General features: G+C 47.6%; 1 protein-coding gene across 4 annotated transcripts; it reads right to left on the reverse strand.

The window, feature by feature from the left end:
- Positions 1 to 436: 436 nt before the first annotated feature.
- Positions 437 to 22286, reverse strand: ELK4 (ETS transcription factor ELK4). Of its 4 annotated transcripts, none has more exons than XR_012766170.1 (6): positions 22138 to 22286; positions 13387 to 13602; positions 11055 to 11978; positions 9787 to 9903; positions 6887 to 8718; positions 437 to 4769 (listed from the first exon to the last, which is right to left on the reverse strand). XR_012766170.1 is itself a non-coding variant. In XM_075442671.1 (5 exons), the coding sequence occupies exons 2-5, from the start codon at positions 13591 to 13593 to the stop codon at positions 8620 to 8622; spliced, it is 1347 nt and encodes a 448-aa protein (XP_075298786.1). In that variant the 5' UTR covers positions 13594 to 13602; positions 22138 to 22286; the 3' UTR covers positions 437 to 8619. The 4 variants fall into 4 exon arrangements, 1 of the variants encoding a protein (XP_075298786.1); XR_012766172.1 differs by having other exon boundaries at positions 437 to 1916; positions 4645 to 8718; XR_012766171.1 differs by having other exon boundaries at positions 437 to 1916; positions 3029 to 8718.
- Positions 22287 to 23184: the final 898 nt, after the last annotated feature.

The following is a 23184-nucleotide window of genomic DNA, read 5'->3' on the forward strand; positions in this document are numbered from 1 at the left end:
TACAGTGAGGGAGTTTAATTGGAAAGAAATCTACTCAGATGACATATAGCTGACAGTCCCTGCTGTGATATATTAAAAAAAAAAAAAAGTATCTTACATCCTTGCAGATTGGTAATACGTAGCTAAACGCTACTGCAGTTTTTTTGTTAGAAGTATACTTGACAATTTGACTCTCCGCTTCGCTCCCAGCACTATGTATAGACTGGAGCTACGCACCAAAGGAACTTTTCACCAGAACAGAACAATACCTGATTTGGCAAAAAGACTGCGCAGCAGCAGAGCGCTCACGCCAGCTCCCCTGCAGCCCCCGGTCGCTGTCAGCTCCCCCTCTGTCTCCGCTCCAGCAAGGTGGGCGAGAGCCTGGGCAGAGTGAGCTGCCCTGCAGCTGCAACTTTCAGTTTCCTCTACTGCAACAAACAGTCAAAAGAGCAGGAACTTTGTTAAAAATATTTATTTAAAAAAATACAATTGTTTTGCATGTCTGGTTGCACATAACTATTAACATATGATTGACTTGAATAATTTGCTACAATGCTTTTTTTAAAGCCAGCTTGCATTATACAAAGCAAATCCCTCTGTCAGTTCTTACATAAAATAGTTTTCTTTAACTATTCCCACCCCATTTTTAAAAAAGATTGCAATACATTGATTTATCTTAATTTTTTTTTGCACAAAAATTGAAGCAATAGAAAAGTCACCTGATTTCTCAGGACAGACCTCCATGATGTTTGAATAACAACGGCCAATACGCCACGCTTTGAAAGCAGCACGTGTTACTTTGAAGTGTCATTACAGTGCACGTCCTCCAAAGTAAGTTTTGCATCTTAAAACTTTGCCTCCAAATTGTATTCAAACCTGAAATGTGTTCAAATAACTGCATATCTGCTAAAGTCTGATCGACTCGATTATTTTTCCAATATGACATCAACACGCTGAAGGTCTTCCTAATATGTTATCTTGGAAGGTTAAATAAAAGCAAATTTAGTAACACTGAACAATTACTGAAAACTTTGGCTATTTATGTACTTGCATTACATACCAGCATTATTTTTAAAACACAATGGCATTAAGATACTCTTATTATAAGGTATTATTTTTAAAAAGTTAGACTGAGAAGCTATTCTCTCCCAGACAAGTTTACCCAACTGTAACGAGAGCACCAAAGCGGTGTAAGATTACAGCTGTCTCTGAAAGAGCGTGTCCAGAAGCCTCCAGTGGAGGAAGTGAGACACTCACTGCAACGTAACTTGCTTTGTCTCTTGATCTGGTACTACATATATATATATATATATGTGTGTATATATATATAAAACGCAATTCTGTTCTGGAAAGAATAACTGGAAACGTTATCTCTGCTGCTTTCAATGTGATTTTTACCATTGATGGTTCAACTAAAGTTACAGGGAAGTGAAAATGGAATCCATTCCAGAGTTAGGGAGTAAGGTATCTGCGATGTGTGTCTGCTCAGCCTGCCCCACGCAGAGAGGGCAGAGCTGCTGTAGCACAAAAAGCGCTGCAGACATCATCTTGCCGTTAACCTAAAAATGCAATTGAGGATGAAACGCTAAAGGCATCAGAAAGTCACTTTCCAAAACAGACGTGCACTTTGAAAATACACAGAACAACCGTCACACCTCACCCCAGCTGATCAGGTTGCTTAAAAGTTCTCTAAAAGTCAACTTAAAGGTCCCTCCCCTGCCTCTATCCCAGCAACAGACAAAAAGCTGCGAGGACGGAGTTCTCAGCCGGTGCGAGTCAGAGCAGCTGCAGGGAGGCCGCAGCTCTGTTCTGATTTACGAGCTCCTGGCAAACAAATGCAGTCTGCCATCGCTCGCGTGAAGGTGCTCCGAATTCCCAAGACAAAGTCTCATGCTGGTTAACGATCCCTGTTCAGCTCCAGATCAATTCCAGCTCTCCTAATAGATATTAGAGGAGAAAACCGCTATCCTTACCATACATGCTGCTAGAAAGTTCCCATTTATTCATCTCTATTATTAAGAATATACTTCTCAGCTATAAAAACAGAGAGGGGGAGGAGATAAGCATTAAATGTGCTACTGTACTCATCACAAACACTGTGACGTACATAAGGCCATCTGGTAACACTGCAACAGAATACAAACAAGATTTTAAAAGGGAGTTTTAGAATACAACTTTTTTTTTTTTAACTACAATGAATAATCTCAACCCTGTTCACAGAGAATTAACGTTAAAACTAGTACATCATATATATAAAACTCTGTGCAACTGAACAACAGCAGAACAAAAAGTCAACACAAACCTATAAAGCAGTTTCAAAGCCTGAAGATTTAAGACATGCTAGCCAAAAAAAAACACAACACATCTCAAGGAGCCTAGAGCAAAACCCAGGTATTGTAACCCCCCCCCCCCAGCACACAGCACACACCAGGAACCATGCAGAGGCCATCCTCAAAGCCTTCCTGTGTTCAAAAAAAAAAGAAAAAAAAAAACCCAAACAAAAATAAAACCCCAACAGCTTCCAGTTATTAGCACAGCACTGCTGCATGTACTGCTCCAGGACTGAAGCGGGCTGCGAACACAACGCCTTCCAACCTCTCCTCCCCTCGCCTGACTGCGCTGCTTAGTTTGTTCTGCGTCTCCATTAAGACCCCTGTTTTCCGAAGGTTCGGAATTATCCTGTTACAGCCCCCTGCCAAAAACCCTGCTTTGAGATGAAAACCTTCTGCGACGCGCGGTCTCAACAGAGAAGCAAGTGTTTTAAGGGAAAAGGAAGTCCAAACGTTTGTTCCATGAACATAAAACTATTCAAAGACACACTTAAGACACTTTTTTTTTTTTTTTAGATGTTGCATACAACAATGTCAAAGACGCATTTAAAAATAACCTTTGGCAACTAATTAGTCCACACTGTGGTATAATTGAGTACTAAAAAAAAAACAAACAAGCCCCGAGAAACTTCACCAGCGTGTGCAAAACACTGAAAAGTGGGAACTGCAGGGTGCCGTGTGTGCTGCGAGCGCAGCCGGGCAGCCTGGCTCCTACAAACCTGGAAGGCAGGGCACGCGACGAAGACGCGTCCCCGCAGGCAGCCGGCACGTGTGCGCAGGGTGTTCGCCTGATGAGAGCTCTTCCAGGCTCAGTGGCACCCCGGGTCTAACAACCAGTGCTCAGCTCTCCAGGCGTGCTTTTGATCAGCTGCCTGGAACAGCTCCACTGCCAAAGCCTTCTGCTGCGCTCTTTGGGAGGGGGTACACAAAAATAAATTCTAGTCAGTTTTACTTTTCTTTGTAGAATAATTTATATGAAGCAGACTATCCCGAGAGGGAAACACGTGAGCATACACATTCCAGAAGAAACACCGGGCCCTGCCCAGCTTTCTTACCTTGCCGGTCACTTTTGGTTTGTTTTTTTGCAAAGCGTGGTTATGGCCAGCAAAGCTGCATCCTCCGAAACGAATCAACATTCTGCACTGAACATGTTCTCCCTTGTTTTTGTTTCTTCTTTGTACAAAGGCAAAAATAACATTCCTCAGTTCCAGATCCACCAGGCACCCAAACCCAAAGCTTCATCTTTCTGCTTTAGGTGGCACCAAGACAGTCAGGGAAGTTCAACAGAACGTCTGCTGACTGCAGAAACACGGCAGCGCTGCCATCGCCGCCGCTTGGTAGCTCCTATGCCACGTCCCTATGACTAAAAGCAGGCTACGAGAAATGATTTGGTTCTATTTTCAAAAATTCTACTCCGGCCAGAAACAGCTTTTACAAAGGGCTCCTACACGGTCACTACTCCTCCCTCAAAGCGCAACGCTGCGTCCCCAGATGTTGATCCAAGACAAAGCCTTCTGCAGCAGCAGCCCTGCAGGAGCATGCAAAGCAACTGTCACCGCGTTTTACCTGTTAATCCTCACCTGCCAGCCTCTGGCTTCAGCACACCCACGACGGCACGTCACATGTTAACCACCACCAAAGGCTTCCACATTAAGCAGATCTGTTAATACTGTTCAGACTAAACAGCAGCCATTGCCAATTACTTTTTAATTAAATTCAAATCAAACCATAAAAATCGCTGTTTAGGCAAGACATACTACACCTCATTAAAACAGCCCCAAAACATCCAAGCAACACGACTGCAATTCTGATGGATTTTCAGCTTCTCTGCCGAGCGTAAGACCCTGCGGGGCTCGGGCTGTTTGCAATACCATGCTCCACGATTAAGACAAAAATAAACTATCCACACCCACGACCTTAGAGGCCAGAAGGTACGTGTGTTTCTTACACAGGAGAACAAAGGAACGAAACAGAACAAAATTGTTATGGACACCCAAAACTCAAACATCGAGTTTTAAAATACCTATCAAGGTCAATAATGTCCCTAAACTACTGACGTAGTTTATTTTCATAGCTGACAATACCAAGATAGCCTCTTGATACAACACTGAGATGTGTCTTGTAAACAAATACGCATTAAAAATGGAAGAGATTAAACTGTATAGTAAAACATGAGTACATACAAAAATGCTATAAAACAGTAGCAAAAGGTAACTAAAAGCTATACGAATAAATCATGGGCAGCCAACAGACCAGACCGTCAGAACTCTCGGTTCTGACCTCAGCACTAGAAAAATGCTACAGAAGTGGATCAGAACTCTGCGCCTGTGCTCACCTGAGAAACTGCATCACCGCGCTAGGCTAGCTCTCTCCTCCGGTCCCAACCTGCAGAAGTTCTCGCATGAACGTTGAAGTCGGGAGGGAATCTGACACGAACGCATCTCGCTGCATTTTGAAAAGCTATGTAAAGGAAGATATGCACATCAGCAGCCTTCACGGTGGTTAAAATGAACCCTAGAAAAACCAAAATGAATCTATTGGCTAGACACGTGAGGTTTGAAAACACAGCAGAGGGAGAGATTATCCCAACCCAACCACTGACCAGCCAAAGCCTTTCACACTATAATGCACGCCCCACTATACCAAAGATGGTACTGAAGTCTTAGGATGCTCCAAGTTAAAACAATAAATTCTCAAATTCAAGGAATTTTATCACTTCCTGACCTATTGCAAAATGCAGCTTGAACGTGCCAAGGACAGTGCATAGAAATTACATTCAGCCGTCGCTGCTGGAGACGATTTCTGAAACAAGGATCTCGACCTAAGCTGCGGTGAAGAAAAAAACGAAACCACTTTCCTCCATCACCCTCATTACTAGGATCACATTCTCTGAAAACAGGTAAGACAGAACAAGTATGGTTCTACAACCGGAGGGTATTATTAACACGTTTCCGCGTTCCATGGATTGTTTCTGCTAGCAGCACGCGTTGCTCGTGGCATCCTGACAGCGCAGGATCTCAAAAAAAGCCAGACGTAGCACGCACAGCAACGGCAGTGCAAGCTTTTCAACTCTGCAGTACTATTACACAGCAGCAGCAACACCTAAAAGAGATTTCCAGAAGCAAGACAGATGTTCAGCTTCCATGCTCATCCAGTCTAATTCTACCACCACCTATGAATTAACCGACGCAAATGTTCTCAAGCACTCAACAATACCATGGCTACTTCAGCAAGAGGAACTGTAACGTTAACAAAACGTTTCTGTAATGCTGCACTATTATTTTTTTAAACCAACACAGTACTATACCCATATTACAGACTGCTAACATGATAATTAAAAGAGAGCCTACATTAACCCCGACCTTCCCTACACTGAATTAAAAACAAGTTGCAATGAGCTGCAAACTGCTCCTGAAGCGAGCCAGTAAAAGTACCAGCGATTCACATCACCGAGCCCCAAGAGGTCACAGCGACACCGTGCTCTGTCAGGAATGTGATCCAAAAAAGCTGGCAGTTATACGCTTGTTAGTGAATGTGTGTTTAATGAGGCAGCTTATATACAAGATACTATCTTCAAGTGACCTGAAAGTTGTAATGGAGCGAAGGTGAGCAAGCCGCTCCTCTCCCGCCTCCCCTTTCACCTCGCTTTCTCAGCTGCCTCCCGAGATTATAATCCTACACAGGACTTTCTTTTTTCCCTAGGCAGGTGCCTAGGCAGCAAAAGCAGTCATCTGCTGCGTGCCTTCTGTCAGGAAGTCGGATATTACCAGATGGACACCACCACACACCGGCTGCGTCTTCGCATTCGCTTTCTCCGAAGCAGGCGTTCCTTCCCGAGGCAGAGCGCCTATCTCCTCACCCAGCTACGGCAGCGCAATCCTACGCAGCTACGGGGAGAAGAGCACGAACCCAGGCCAAGCACAACTGACCAGCTGGGTCAGCATTTGGTTCTCTTGCACTCCTACACTGAAAGTGATACAGTTTACAAAAAATTAAGTGCACATGTGCACATACACAACTTTTAAACAAATAAACTTGGCTTTTCTCCATAGGGGACAAGGAAAGGGAAGCAATTAAATTGCAAGTCTTTAGTGCTCATTAATTATTTTTAAATTCTAATCCTAGTCTGCAATGTTGCTCTCAAGTCCACACACTTGGTGGACGTAAAATTGGCCAACCTAAAGCAACCGTTAAAAGTGCTGCTATTTATACATAGCTATATATATTTGCTAGAGCAGACTCATAAGCCGTCATGCAAACCAGAAAATTCCAGATGCCTGCTCTTAATTATGATCTGCAGCTTGCTTTCTGCATTAAAAAAAAAAAAAAAAAAGTCAATATTGCACATTGTCATTTTAAGAGCTGCTGGCACAGGAACTCTATCCCGCATCTGCCGATGCCCAGAACGCGAAGCGGCATCGTGCCTCCGACGGAACTGAAGAGGAAGACAGTTCACTACACGAGCTCGCTCCCGGCTGCCTCCACCTAAAGACAGGCATACTCTTCTCTCCCACCTCCCACCGGGCAGAGCACCTTCTGGATGACCAATGCCCAAAAAGCAACTCCTTTACACCCACCTGACTCACGTCAGGAACACACCAAGTGGTTTACAGATTTCAATGCTAGGACAGAGAAAGGTAACGTCGCTGCAGTAAATCAAGTCTTGGGTATTGTCATACGCGTTAAAAGTGAATTCAGAGTCTGCAAAAGTGGCAACAGGAACGCTCGGGAAAGCTCGAGTTCACCACTTCTCCGTAAGACAGGTGCAGTGCATACAGCGTACGCTGTCAGCTCCTCTTGCTGTAAAGGTATAATCTTCCTCTGCTCATTACAACTTTGAAGACAGCCAGTGAGGATGCCAAAGGGAAGAGATGGTCTCCATCTGTTTTCTAGTGGGCATTTTATGGAGGTTATCTTGCGTCACCAACTCACTCTACACAGCAGTGAACAGAAGTTGCTGCCTGACATCAGACGCCCAAAGCGGAAGGGCGCACCGCCCAGCACCAACAGACCAAGGCAGCCAGCCTCTGAGCACCCGGGAGGGGACAGTCTGTCTTCTTTCATTCCTCAGTTCTCTTAGAAGGCCTCCTAAGGTGTAAAAATCTAACTACAAATTTCATTTCGTCAGAGTTTCAAACGGCTCTGGAAACTAATCTTGTACTACTCCATGCTCACATGGCCACCAAGCGCAAATTTACAATGAGGTTGATACGCCGTGGTACCCTCCTCCGCTAGCTGTATGCATGGAGCCTAACTTATTTTGGGTCTGAGTGCTGCCTCAAATAAAAAAGCAATAGATCCAAAGCAGAACTTGAGATAAGAGCTGGTAGAAGAGGAGCTTCTCCACTTCAACTGCGGGGAAAGAGCAGTAACGTTAATGCTCAGACGTTAGTGTTCTCACCCATCGCTCGGGTCTGAAACTCTAGCATCAGGCAGCAACCTCACCAAACGCAGACATGCCCTCAAAACCTCACGTAAAATCCACCATCCTGCTAATCTTCTAGCGGCGAGATTACAGGCTTTACAACAGGTCTCTGGCACACGAAATGTTTGGACTTCAGCATTCAAACCTTCCGAGAACCGAAGGGAACTAATCCCACCATTCGTCTCCCGGACCGTGCCTCCTCGGCGAAGGGAGGGCAGGCAGCATCCAGAAGCTGGGCAGACCACTTCTCCCAGGGGCTGGACTGCCGGTACGCAACGCCGTTCAAAAAAACATCCGTATCTCTGTAACACAATCATTGAATATTCCTTGAAAATTTCTCCCTGCAAAAAGACAAGATGTTTTTACAGCAGAAAAGACGTGGGCTGTTCTGTTGCTGCAGAAGTTACCGGGCCCCAAGGCAAAGCCGATGCACACACCCCTTTCCCAAGCATTTCCTGGAATGCCAGCTTCGATCACGGTTAGATTTCTTCTTGCCAAGCACAGGAAGCAGAAGAACAGAGGGTTTTTCCAAGCGTTACAGAGAAAAGACTTCTCTGACACCGTTTACTGCAATCAGTGCAGACTCAGTTACTGCAACACCAACCGAAAACTCCCTTTAGCCAGAGCGAAGTCTTCCAAGCCAAGGAGGGAAGAGAAGAGACTGGAGCTTCAGCTCCTATTAAGGCGTTTGCATATACATTCCCAACCTGGGTCTTCAAAAAAGGGAATTTTCCAAAAAAAGGCATTTTGTTTGGGAATGGCAAAAACTATGATTGTTGATAATCTCTGTGGAATTATAAATCGCTCATTTAAAAAAACATGGTTAAATATAAGTGTCCTATCTTTCCCTTGCTTGCCAATGTGTCCTTTCCATGAGTTCATGTGCTATGTCTTCTGGAGATCAGGGGAAAACGGGCCAGGGGTAGAGGGTCCATCCAGTCCAGACAGGGTAAATGGGCCATGACTGTTCAGCACTGATGGAAACTAAAAGACAAAACAACAACTGTCAGGGAAGAGGCCATCTTAATTCACTGTTCTTCTCCTATCTGTGCATGTAGAAGCTCCCCCAGGAAAAAAAGAAAAAACAAAACCAAAACGCGACAACAAAAAAAAAACCACCCCAAAATTTCAAAGAACCTTCTTGGCTTCCCCCAAGTAATTTACTTTTTCAATGCCACTACATCCCAGACTGCCCCAATGCAGCCATTATAACCAGCGTCACCAGGAGGACCCAGTCCGTAACCCTGCACTGAGCACCGCCCATGGCCTAAACTAATAAGTGACTTTAAAACAGGTTGTTGGGAAACCATGGTCTAAATTGTGCCTCAGTTAATTATCAGCTATTTATAGAGAAAAATGTCCAAGGCATTTTCAGACCTACTTGTTTATTCCCTGTCCTCAGAGTACATATAAGCTACTTCCTTCATCTCCATGGAGATGGCAGATATAAACCCAAAAGACAACTAGTTAAATTTTACCCTTTGCCTAAGCAGACTCAGGCAACAGATGTGGTTATTCCAATTCCAAAGTGGAAGGTGAAGGAAGAGCATCAGTAATTACAACTAAAGGATTTTTTTTTTAACATAGGGGATTCTTTTCCTTATATATCAGTTAACAAAAATATTTATTAAAAACAGCGAAGCTGAGAATTTCTAAACAGAAGAGAGCAGAACATAGAGATCATAAACAATGAACAGAGTAGCAAAATTCCATTTCCAGGAAAATCTCAACCAGTAAAGTTACAGAGAGGCAAGTTTTAAAGGAAGGACAGACCTAAAAAAAAAAAAAAAGTATCTTATCTCTTACTACAGCACAGACTGCTATTAATTTAAAACATTTCTGAAATACCAACATTTACAATTTACTTCAATAAAACTGGGTAAACACTAAAATGAAACACTCTCCAAAGGTAACACAGGGGATAGAAAACAGAAAGATCGCTGTCTTCTTTCTACATCAGACACTTGGGCTGACCGATCCCTGCAGGTCTCCTCAGGAAGGTACTGACAAGCGTGGCTCGGGGAGAGACGGGCTAAACCTGCTGGGACTTACCTGAAAGAGTGTGTTAGCACCTTGCAACCGCGCAGGACTGAGAGGAGCAACTGGGCTCAGCGTACTCCAGAAGTGAATACTGGAGAGCAGGGGACTCGGGGTCAGCAAGATGGGAGTCTGCAAAACACAAGGCGAGAGTCAGCTGCGTGAAGCCTGAGCCGCCAGTCACGCACAGCACGCACAAATCCAGCTGCGACAACCTCACAGCTCCTACAGCCGCGGAGGGCTGCGTCCAAATCTCAGGAACTCCCGTTCCCTCCTTCCCCCTCCTCCTCCTCCTCCCTTCAAACCCCACCATCCGGCTCGCCCTCCCTTGCTGAGCAGCAGCTGCTGCCAAACGCTGCCGTAAGCCGCAGCAAACGGGCTCCGCCTGCGGTTCGGTACGCAGCACCTGCGAGGGGCTCTGGAAAACGCCGTCCGTGAATTTAGAAAGAGCAGCCACTGGGCACACGCATGGTCCGGGCGACACCGACAATGTAAGACACAACCAAAGAAATGTGCGTCCAGGTTCTGAATATTCTGGATGTTCCAGGTTCACCGGCCAAACACTTCGAAGGGTGCCAAAAGAGCAACTGCACTTGGCTTTTTTTTCCTGTATTCAGCCATTTCAGTTTTCAGTCAGCAGCTTCCCTACAGTTTCACTCTAATTTCTTGCAGGAAAGAGATTAAATGTATGCAGAACAATGTAACAGCCTAGGTGGGTTCAGTTCTCTTCCATGTTTTCCACGAGGCATGAAAGCTTTCCTTTCCCACACACAAATAACCACCAAATGAAGCAGCCGGTCTTATTACTGTTAAGTCACAGTACTCTGGCCTTAAGTAAAGGGCTATTAAACCAAGCAAAACCAAGCTGCTAAATAGACACCTCCACGGTTCTCTATTTTTAAAGCATTTTCAGAATCAGCCGGAAGGATAAGGGCAGGGTTTAGGGTTTTTGAAATAATCCAGTATCACCCTGGCAAGACTTAGGAAGGATCCTGCTGGTGCTGGTTTGGGTTCTGCCTCCACACGCGAACGCTGTGCAGACGTGCACCGCTGACGTACCACTCGGGCACACTTTGGGGTGGGAGCAAATACTGACTATGAACAAAGTTTCTGTTTTATATGGAAAATGGGAGTGACATCCTGAGTTTCAGAACTCCAAACACGATCTACTGGCTATTCATTTTCCACTTGCCTTCGCTTACTGTTTTAAAATATAACATAACCCCTATTGTTACTTAAAAAAAACAAACAACAAACACCAACCAGGAAGGGCATTAGGTTACCTGAGAGAAAAGTGCTGGAGTAAGAGAAGCAGTCGGGAGAGAAGGACTCAGAATCCCCAGCGGACTTGGATCGCTGCCTGTAATGACGAGAGTAGGAGCCAACTCCAGCCCTTTGGGTTTTTTAGATCTGGAGAGGTGATTGGCAAACTCCTTCTCCAGCATGGAGGAATCCTGCTCTTTGGGCTCTGGGGATTGATGCTGAAGGCTCTGAGCCTGCTCCAGCTGCTGAGAAGCCACGGACTCGATGTCCGTGTCAATGTCCAGGTCAGGATTAGAGCTCAGGGGCGGCGACGGCGGTGTGGACGGAACTTGCAGAGTGGGAGAAACCGAGGATATAGGTGGAGTCGGGGTGAAGCTGGTGGTTAAGTTTGGCAAAGGTGCTGGAGCTTCAGGGACAGTTAACTTGGGTAGAACAAGCGTCTCCAAGGCCTGGAGAGTTTCCTCCGATCCCATGGGAAGAGAGGGTGCGGTTGAAGTGGCGGAGGCAGTGGAAGTGGCAGAGACCGCTGCAGTGGCAGAGACCAGGGGGGCAGAGGGAGGCTTTTTGGAGGGCATGGTCACAAACTTGATGACAGAGGGTGTTGGATCCTGAGCGGGTTTCTTCTCCGTCAGTTTCTCAGCTGGGTTCTCAATCTTGATGGACCTGAAGAGTTTTACGCTGGAAGAGTTCAGGGAGTTCAGAGTAAAAGAGGAGTACAAGCCTGAGTGGATATAGTCATTGCGGCTGGAGGATTTAGCACAGGACTGAGACTTCTCCTTCCCACAGTTTTCCACATCCTTTGGAGCACTGCTAACTTCCGCAAAACCAGTCATTTCAGGGTCTCCTTCTATACGGCCCACGACAAGTGGATCCATATTTAAAATCTCCGGATAAGAAACAAACTTGTACACAAACTTCTTACCATTCACTTTTTTAATGATATTCTGTGGGTAAGAAGATATATATATTTAGACCTTCTTCAGATTAATTTTCTTCCTACAAACACTGCCTAAAATAGACTGAGGAATTAGACAGTCTGTAAACTTTCATCAAAAATTGTTTCTTTTTTCTTTTTCAAAAACCCACTGCATTCTCCCAATTCAGTCCTGCTCCCAAAGCATCATTTCCAGAGCTCACAGACAAAACACTAAAACAGGTGAGCTTAACCTCACACTAAATATACTAACAGCCTTAAAACTGCCAAGCAATTCTGTTTAACATATTTTAAAAGATCAGCTAAGAAACAAAAAAATACCCATTACCTTCATCAAAGATCACTGAGCTGGGTACAGTTAAGAGTGGTCTAACAGGAGAACCTGCAGAATTAAAGTTTACAGGTTCGCAGAACTGAGACCTATTACTTCAAATTGAACCACTTTTATTCGTAATAAGATGATAATAAAAGAAAATAAGTAGCTGAACTAGTCAGCAGAATGTAGGCTAATCAGCTATTTCAATACCACAAAACAGCATATGTCAAACTTGTTTTGCTCCTAAGTGCAATGCCACACACAGTCTGGACCCAAGAAGATTCTTATTTACGGTACAGTTGTTATTACTGAGAGCTCTCAATACAAAGTCAGGTTTGTGCTACCCAGTAATGAACTCCCAGCAACATACCACCTGCTACACACCGAGAGGTTCCTCAGAAACGGCGAGGTTTATTTTTTATCTCGTACACCCACACAGTAACAGTTGTGGGATAAATGGCTTATTGAAACGAAGGTAAGACTCCCACGCTCTGGTTCTAGCTCAGCTCCGACACTACCTGTGCACTAATGAAAGGCTCTTGCAAGTTATTAGAAGGCATTAGCTGAACAAAAGCAGCATCTCACTCTGCTGGACTGAACTCGCTGCCCACATCAGAGGTGCAATTCTGAATACATGGAGAAAAATACTTTGGGCTGCTTCACTGAAAATCCTTATTCTGATAGCCGCTTCGTACAGACAATTGCAGAAAATATCTCACGGTGGTGCGGTATTCACCGCCTCAACCACCATATTCACTCTGTTGCTCAAACTGAAGAGCTGAGGATTTTAACCCTTGCAAGGGTGCCTATTTTTGGAAAGGGGATTAGTTTTCAAAGCCAGATTCGTATTAGCAAAGATATAAATCAAAGATGGTAACGTTTCGCACAACGCTATCTAGAAGCTTATAAAATATCCACTGGAGAGGAAACGCAGCGCAACAATAAACGAAAGAAAGAAACCTCCTCTAAACACAAATTAGCACACCTTAAGTCCAGAAGTGACACCTATCTCCTTGAAGAGAATGAAAAAGGAAACAAAGCTCATTAGGCAGAAGCTGGTAAGGTGGATAAGGATTTGATGTGGATTTATGGACTTCGTTACCTTCACGTAATAGTATCTGAGAGCACGGCTGAGTTTATCATAGTTCATACTGGGCTTGTTCTTGCGGATTCCCCAGAGTCTGGCCACCTCCTCTGCCTGCAGCAGTTTGAACTCCCCGTCGTTGGAGGTCCAACAGATGATATTCTTGTTCTGAGGCTCTTGGAGGAGTTGGAGGAGGAACTGCCAGAGGGTGATGGCACTGTCCATAGCAGTAAGCTGAAATTCAGAAAGGCAGATAAGAGGCAACAGATTAGCAACAGCGCGGTTTTTTCATCTCCCCAGAAGCGGGTAATGGAGCAGAGATGTTATTTCCAAACCCAGCAAGAGTAAAAATTATTAGTCACCAGTCGTGAAAGATGTTCCCTGCAGAACAGAGAGGCTGAGAGCCAACTGCTGTCGTCTCCTCCCACATGTCAGTACTTTTCACATGGGTTATATTTAGCCTCATTTAACTAAATCAGGTCACTTTGGGTAAGTTGCAATGAGTCACTCTCCAAAAAAAATTTTTCTAAGTTGTTCCATGGTCACCCACTCTGACTTGTACTGCTTTATGAGAAACAGCTCAGGTGCACCCAGGTAAAAATCAAACCACCCACTCATCTCCTCCCTTTCTTACCTGCACCCACCTCCAGGCTCGGTACCTCCAAGAAAACAGAGCAGATCAAGTCACCGCGAAAGCTACGTGGAGATGCCAGGGCAGAACAACTCCATTTTTCTTCAGCTCACATTGCTGCTGCCTCTCTGCCAGCAGCCCTCTCAATCAACCCCCAGTCTCCTCTCCTTCCAATCTCCTTTCTTTGCCAAATTTCACCCCTGACTTTTCTAAGAGAGTAAACATGAAAGTAAATGAAACAATTTCAGATGCTGCCTTTGCTTTTCTCTTGATTCCTGCCATATCTTACCTACATCAGCCATTTAGGCTGAGACTTTCCAGGACTGGTACCTGCCAGTTGATTCACGCACTTCCAGCATGGTTTTCTTGCACTGAGGCTGCTGATGTTGAAGTTCATCAAGGACAGACAAGGCAGTGGAGATGACGTTTTTTCCTTGACCATATCTGACTACACAAAAGAGTACTGCCACAGATATTTTTAAGCTGAATACTAATAATCCTGTCTGCACAAGTATAAGATAAGCCGCAAATTAATCAGATAAAATTATCTTAATTCAGTATCGCATATAGATTCTCTTCTTCCGGAACAGAACAGCTTCTACAAATAAAGTTTAAACTTCCAATGAAATAAAAACCACCACAGCCACTCTGGAATAACCATTGCGATAAATTACACTAAAAATGTTTTGATATGCATAACTGCCTTTTTTTTTTATTATTATTTACACACACACACACAGAGCAAAGCCTCAATAAAGGCAAACCTACAGAGCACAGGGGTTTCCATCAGGGTGAATCTGCAGCCCAAGCAGGGCTACTCACAAGCACAAGCTCCAAAACAGAGGCATCAAGTCCCACTTCAGCAAGCCGGACCCATGCCCATACTGCTTGAAGTCCCGAATACGCAGGGATAAGTTTAAGATTCAGCCGGGACTGCCAGTTCATCTTCGTTACCAAAGCCTTTTATTCCAATCTCATTACTGCCCAGCGCTTATCCAGCCCTATATAAGGAAGAGAACGGTCTACATGTCAGAGCTTCAGAATTTAGTCAGCCCTGTAAAAGGATTACTGCTGACAGTTTACACAGGACTACACATTCTTATTTAAACAAGGTGCCCTAGGGCAGGTACTTTTTTGGGCAGAGCCCGTTGCATTTAACCTATTTTTAAGAATACCTGCCTAATGGCGTGCTTACGTGACTACACAGGGATGTTACATTGATCAAGTCAGCCAAATTGCTGCAATTACAAAGAACAATCTCAAAATGAAGGACACCCACACCACCTTGTTATGCTGGCCTAAGGTGCTTTCCTTGTTAATTAGTGTACGCATACAGCTCCATGCTTGCCCAGATTAATTGCTCGGTACTCTAAGAAAGCATCAGCTGCTGGGCGCTGCGCTTGGAGCCTCTTCCCACCCTGCACGGTGGCACGCCAGCCGAACCAAAGGGGAACGCGGGGCCAGGCAGCTGCATTAAAACTCTTCCAGGACTTCTCCTCCAACTTGGATTCACGTTCGCCAGTAACATTTCAGATCTGCCCACCGGCAACGCAGAGGACGCGCACGCCGCGGAGCCTCATTAGCCTGTCAGGATGATGCACATGCATGGGGTTTGTGTAGACATAAGGACTGGATTCTGCCGTTCTGCAGAGCTGTCAGTACTGGTGATATGTGTTAACAGAGAAAGAGCAGGAAAATGAAGTTGAGTGATTATTCCCACGCTACATTTATCTACAGCACTTTCAAAACCCACAAGCAGCACTGCACCAAATAGCGCCGACTGATGCAATGGGATGCAATCACGTAGAAATCAGATTAGCAGCAGAATTACAGAGTGGCAAAGGCTTTTTTCTCCTCCTCCTAAGAATCCATGCAGATTTCACCCCAGAATTTAAACGCTATGATTTCATTGGGCTGCTTCCCTTTAGTAAGCAGTACCTTGCCATTCTTATCTCAAAGTTCCCCAAACTATCACAGTCAAGCGTTACCACCTAGGTCACGGCTGGTTTTGACTCGAGTTGGAGATGCACGACGCTGGCAGAGCGGCACTCGGACAGCAGAAAGTTCAGCAATACAGAGTATGCCTGGAGTGACCAAAATCATTGAGGAGACAAGATTTTTTTTAAAAAAAACACCTTTCCCAGCGATGAGCTATGGCATTGTGAGGAGCATTTACCAAAATAAAGACAAGTTCACACTGTCTGCATCCCAAACAGCACAGCTTTCTGGCTGGAAGGCTCCTTCTCCCAGGGGCAGAGTTACAGACCGGGCTGACGTGTTAGACTGATCAAGGTACTATTGATGTTTCTGGCATTTACAGGCTTTAGGGTTGTCATGATTCCTTTCGTCATCCGGAGGATACAGGCACATCCTCAGCCCCCTCTGCTTTAAAAAGTCTTATGTTAGACACATTCACAACAGGGTGGAGAGGATTTACTTATTCCTTGGCTGCCGTAGAACAGGAGCACAGAGCACTTTGGAATTGTTAATGGATAGGTCATATTGCACGAGGAATTAATGTCCCTCTTTATTAAATATTTATTGGGCGCATCTACAGGAAACAGTGGAGGGAGACCTCAATGGAAGTGGGAGCACAGAGTTTTTCTGAAGATTATATACAGACAAAGGGAAGGCCAGAAAATAACCTTCCACATTGGTCAAAGCAATGGGATCACAGGTGGATCTTGCCCTTCAGAGTCCAGGAGTAAGCTGTAACTGGGAAAATACAACCTGTATACAGAAAAACAATATTGTATTCTGAATAAAGACATCTCATTTAACTTTTTTATTAAAGTTGCTTTGATACAGCATAGGAATACATCAAAGAACTGTTGCTTCTTCAGGAAAAAACAGAGTGAAAAAACATCACAAGATGTAAAATTAAAACCAGTATAGGCGAGCTGAGCACTTCTCTTTGTTTAAGAAGAACCGACCAACACATTAAAAGGTTCTTCCTTCTTCAGCACCTGCGGCAGAAGGCGGCCAACGCCTTTCAGGAGCCTCCACCTTGCAACCACAGGGCCTGAGCAACGGTTCACATGCCTGGTGCTACCCACGGTTTGCAGAACATCTTCAGCTGCCCAGGCACGGGGGGACCAGCCGTGACAGGGGCTCCTGTCCACACCACAGCCACCTTCAGGGCCAAGCACTTGAAAGCATCCCCCTCCTGCATTGACACCAGAAGGGTTTCAGAAGATCCTCTTGCCCTTTTTATTTGGACATCCAGCAAAATCCACGCTCTTCAGAGGTGTTACCGGCCCATCACTTCAGGAGACTGAAGAAATCGGGATGTGGACAGGAACCCACTGTCCTGCTCCTACTCTACACCAGCGATGCTGAGATGTTACTTCCCTCATCATTTGTAAACAGCCTTTCAACTTCTTTCAAAACTACGTCACCTCTCACGCAAAGGCATCAGGCTCCTAGTGCAGCTCCCCGTCAGCACAAAGAGCCTAGGAGTCTGATTGCTTTTTCTTCAAGATGAATACACCAGTAATTACAAGCACACCACTGCAAACCGTCTTTTTGCTGAAGCTTATTTTCTTTAGAAGAGACCACGGAGAACGAAAAAGGTCTCATTTGAAAAGACAATGAGGGAATTAGGCAGAGGCAATACTGCTGCTTATGACGACGGCCTTTCCACTTCTGCACCATCTGAGTACGAGGAAAAAATAGTTGCTAGAGGCAGAGGGCAGTTATACTTTGTAATGAGTATGCTAAAATAGAGCACTATTATTGTCTTGAGATCTTCTCTGACGCCTACGGACGACCCTTGAAGTATACCGAGTAGCTGACAGAATTTGGCTGCAGTACTCTAAATACAAGCGCCGCAAACTCGAGCTTTCTCATGTTGCTGCAGCTTCGTTTGAAGTTGCTGTAGCTTTGTTTGAGGCCTTGACTTTGCAAAGCCTTGAGTTCACAAAAAAAAAAAAAAAAATTACAAGATAAGTATCTTTTCCAGCAACTTCTCCTCACGCATCTGTGCCACAACGTGCTCGGCGCAACCCAGCTGAGTACAGAGCCTCCAGGCTTCGCGCGGTCTGCGGAAGGGTGGGTGTCAGGAGGATGGGACCAAGCTCTTTTCAGTGGTGTCCAGTGACATGACAAGGGGCAATGGGCACAAACTGAAGCAGAGGAAGCTCCAGCTGAAGATGACGAAGAACTTCTTCCCTCTGAGGGTGACAGAGCCCTGGCCCAGGCTGCCCAGGGAGGCTGTGGAGTCTCCTTCTCTGGAGATATTCAAGACCCGCCTGGACGAGGTCCTCTACAGCCTGCTCTGGGTGACCCTGCTTGGGCAGGGGGTTGGACTGGGTGACCCACAGAGGTCCCTTCCAACCCCGACCATTCTGTGATTCTGTGAAGGGGAGCGCGCAGTCCCTGGGCGGCACAGCGGACGGCAGGAACGGTTCAGGAAGCGGCATACGGCCTCTCCCCCACGGCCAGCAGCTACACGTACCGCTGCAGAGCAAACTCCAGGGTTCATTCCTCCGTGCTCAGCACAGAGCAGGGGACACCGCGCGATGCCCCGGCAAGGCGGGCTCTGAGAGGCAGCGCCGGGGGGGAATCTGCCCTAAGCCCCTGCCTCCAAGGTCCTCTGGCAGGTTTCCTGTGCTTTGACTCAACACCCAGAAGAGCTCCGGTAATCTCTCACCTCGATTTGTTCCAACAGCCTCTTACAAGCATCTGCAGCCTGATGACTTCTCCAGATGGACCGAATAAAGCAGTCGAGCCTACAGCTTCATGGGAACCCACACAGAAACGGAGGACGGTGCAGAGGAAGGAAGGGATGTCACACGGACCTTACGCAGCGAGGACGAAGTCATCGCTACCACGTATTTCACCGGCACGGTCACAGCTGTCTGGGTATTTACACAGAAGGGAGATCTCAAAAGCTGACTTTGGAAGCAGCACAGCGCCGAGGTAAACACACAGGGTGACAGAGAAACCTCCTCTCAGATCACAAACGCTTAGTTAAAAAAAAAAAAAAAGAAAGGCAACAACAGTGACTTCGAGACGGTCTTGGGGACCTCACACTTCGCGGTGCAAGTCAGACCTCTGCTCACCTGCTGAATTCAGCCTTTACACAGCTCCAGGAGAGCCGGACTCGCTGCGCACACAGCCCACGAGCACTCCGCACACGCGTAGCACAGCTGGACCGTTCAGACTTTACCAGGCAAAACCATTCCCCTGGCTTCCTAACAGTTTAAGACGGCCACGGTGCGTGAACAGAAGGAATCTGTAGGCAACAACTGCTGCGACATTGCGCAATATTCCTGTGGACACAAGGCCTTAGATAGCTGTTCCAGGAAAATCCACAGAGTAACTTTGGAGGAAGGAGATTTTCGGAGGTCACAGGCCCAACTCCTTGTTCAAAACAGAGTTAACTTCAAAATTAGCTCAGGTTGTTCAGCGTCTTTGTCCAGCCAACAACAACAACAAAAATTAAAAAAAAAAAAAAAAAAAAAATCAATAAATCAATGGCTGCCCTATTCCTTTTATTTTAGTGAAGAGACAAAGAGCTATAACGTTGCTGATGAAGTATCTAATTAACTGGCTATCAACACACAATCCAGCAACAATCTCAGCAGCACAGCACTTCAAACATCCCACTACTACCAAATCTTTCGTAAAATATTTCCAAGCTCCTGGGACACCGATTGACCTGAACAAGCACTTTTAGGGTTTTATCCCCAACAGGTGTGAAACCCATCGTCCCAAACCCAGGCTCTCCAGGTGCTAGCATCCAGCTCCGGGCATGCTCTGAGGGCTGGGATGGGGGTAAGGGTACTTGGTCCTTTTCCAGGACACACAGAGCTACTCCTGTCTCTATCGCTCATTTTGTTAGCTTACTTCCCAAACAGAGGTGAATTACCTGTTAAAAGTCTGTTACACGCGTAAGATAAAGCCACTGTTTAGAAGGAATTAAAACTAGAAATGCAGATTTCTACATTTGCAACATCACCATTAAAAAATCCCTAACCCCGGCAGCTTTCCGTGTAGCAATCAAATTATACCTCCTCTAATAAACACTAAAATCAGGTAAGAATAAGGAAATAAAACGCCCTAGACTCCCATAAACTCTTGTCTCCCTGCTGGCTCTGGCATTCAGTGCACCGCTGTTTCCAAGCCAGTCAGGAAAACCAGCTTGTTCCGAAGGAGAAGCCGTGGTTATCGAGGCAGGAAGCTCCCGGGAAGGAAACGCTGGAGGATGTCCTCATGATAAGAGCTGCTCCGGAGCTTTCATTGCCTAATCCCACTCTGAGTTTGATAGTTGTATTTACTTAAAACAAAAGTTGCGCTAAATTTTGGAGTCTTGGCTCAAAAATTAAGTTACTTTACATGAAATTAAGGTGGTAGCAAGTATTTGGGAGCAATTTGTTTCAGCTTTTTTAACTCCTATCTGAGAAATAAGCATTTCCTTTTCTAAACAAGTATTTTCTAGTATTCTTCACTTTCAGATGCTCAAGAAAACCTTTCTGCACTAGCAAAAAACCCAACAGGAAACAAGGCATGAGGGAGAACTGCAGCATCAGGATTCCCATTGTGCTTATGGCTGAAGACCCAAGCTGGCAGCAGAGGAGCCAAACAGCTTTTTACCTTTTTAAAATCTTGATACAGCGGCAACGGTGCCCGCTTTGTTACCTCACACGGCTTTGACTAGCACACCCTGACACTTGAACGGGTTTCAAACCTGTCTGAACACGGCCAGTAAGGGGGACTTTGGAGCCCAGCCCGTGAACTTTCTCCAGCTACTACCACCTTCTGATCCTCCACCCCGGCTAATGACGACGGACACCCAGAGTAGCTGGTTTGATGGACAGCAGACCTCAGCTCCCTGCTTTGCCGCACCTTCATGAGGAGTCTTCCTCTTCTGCCTCTCCTTTTATGGGATATGAGACCAAAGAGGACACGGAAAGGTACAGGACAAATACAGAGAATGGCAAACTTCAAAAACGAAATGCCTTTGACCAGTTGCCTGGTTGGTTTCTGACACTGATGCGACTGTTTCTGAGTAAGCCACAAAAACACTTATTTCTGTGGAGGCTCCTCTCTAAGCAGATTACACTCGCTTCCTCCGTATCTGCCAGCACAAGGGGCCAGGGGAATGTTTACCAACAGCAGATTAAATCAGCTTCAACAGGCACGATGCGTCTGCGGAGAGCAGAAGCGTCCTTGTTTAAGAGCAAGGGCTCAGGTCTCTGCGTCACGCTACGGAGTCAACCCCGACCAAAAGGTTAAATGTTTTACACTGGTCCTAACTTTATTATGAAAAGGAAGTCTCGTTTCAGATGCAAAAGGTTTCCTTTAATAATGTTTATAATACGCTCGGCCTGGTTGCTATGACGATGGAACAACTATTCCCTACAAACAGGCGCTAAGACCCTAAAAATAAACAGGCCGACAGAAATCACCACCGCGCAGCTCCGCGCCCGCTGCGGGGATCCGGGTCCGCACGCAACCGAGACCACGCAACGCTCCCGGCGGGGTCTGCACCCCCGAGCAGCGCACCCCGAGCCCGGGAAGCGACTCCCGGGCCCCACGGGAGGGAGAAGCCGGGTCCCCCCGGGCAGCAGCACGCTGGGGACCGCCAGAAGCCAGGCTGTGACACGAAGGGCAGTGTCGCGGAGGCCACGCACACGCAGGTATGCGTGTATCTGTGTGTACGCATAGGAAATAACCAAACCGCACCTATTTGCACACTTTCTCCGCGGACCGGCTCGCTGCCGTGGGCAGGCACCCGCCCCCCCGCCGCCCGGAGAGCCGAGCACAGCCGCGTTAGTAAAAAACAACAGGAAAAAATAACCCCACACGGCAGCAAGTCAGGAAAATATAAAAACAACTCCCCCCGGCTCGACCCCGATCCCTCGCCCTCTCCCGCAGCGGGGCCGCGGGGGAACGGCCGGCCCGACCCCCGCCGAGCCGCCCAGGGCCCCAGGGCTGCCCCCCCCCCCCTTCGCCCCAAGCCCAGGCCGGGGAGCGGCCCCGGGGCCCAGCGAAGTCGCGGAGGGGGCGGGGGGGCCCCTTCCCAGCCGCCGCTTTCGTTTCCCGGCTTCTCCCCGAGGCGGGCGAAGCCCCTCACGCACCGCTACCCCCCCCCTACCCCCCGGCCCCGCCGCCCCCCCGCCCCCCCCGCTCACCGAGGAGGAGCCCCGCCGGTCCCCGGGCGCTGCGGTCCCCTCGCGGCGGGCAGGTGCTGGGAGCGGCTCCCCCGCCGCCCCTCATGGCCGGGGGCCCCCCCGGCGGGCCGGGCGCCGGGCCCCCATCCCGGGCGGGAGGAGCCAGGCGAGCAGCGACGGGCGGAGGCGGCGGCGCGTTACATGGCGGGACGCGGCGCGCCAGCCCCGAGCCTCCGCGGCCGCCGTACCCCACACTTCCGCCCACGGCCCCGCAGGGCGGGGGTGATGGGAGGGGGGGGGGCGCCCGTGGGAAACGGCCAATCCCCGCGCAGAGCGGGGGCGCCGCCGACCAATGGGGAGGCGCTGCGCGCCCGCCGCTCGCAAAGCCCGCTGGGGAGTGTAGGCCGCGGGGCCTAGCGCCCGCCCGCAGCCATGTGCCCGCGGCCCGGCCCCGGCCTCCCCGCCCCGGGAGACGAACGGCACGGAACGGAACCCCCCGGCGCTGCGGGGGGAGCGGGACGGCGCAGCGGCGGGGACCGCATCGCGGCGAGGTGCGGGCCGCGTCCGGAGTGGGGAAGGGGCTCAGGCTGGAGCCGGCTCCAGAGCATTGAACAAGAATTCCAAAAAAAATTGACATTTTTTACAAAATAAAAAAGAGAAATCCTGCAAAACCGGGGGGTTGTCAGGCAAAGCGACGAGGGAGAGGGCCAGGGCTCGCCAGAAGAGAGGAAAACCCACCACGGTCGCTCATCGCCTGCCCCGGGGAGCTCCCTGCTGTTTCCCACACCCAGAAATTGCAAAAATAAAAACAAAAATAAAAATAAAAATATTTCTTCCCCCCGGAGAACAGCGCTGGGGTTCTCCCCTGGCACCAGGATGGTTCCAGAACCTTCCCCACCGGAGGCTGCTCGGCTCCCGGCTCCTCTCTCCACGGCCAGCCCAACCCCACCACCGCGCCTCGGCGCTCCCCAGACCCGGCGATCCCGCGCTGGCACACGTGGCAGGAGCCTGGATCGCCCCGAGGCTCGTTCCAGCAGCCTGTGCCCACAGCCAAGCCGCCAGGACACC

The sequence above is a fragment of the Opisthocomus hoazin genome, chromosome 25, assembly GCF_030867145.1.
Source record: "Opisthocomus hoazin isolate bOpiHoa1 chromosome 25, bOpiHoa1.hap1, whole genome shotgun sequence".
Classification (NCBI taxonomy): Eukaryota; Metazoa; Chordata; class Aves; order Opisthocomiformes; family Opisthocomidae; genus Opisthocomus; species Opisthocomus hoazin.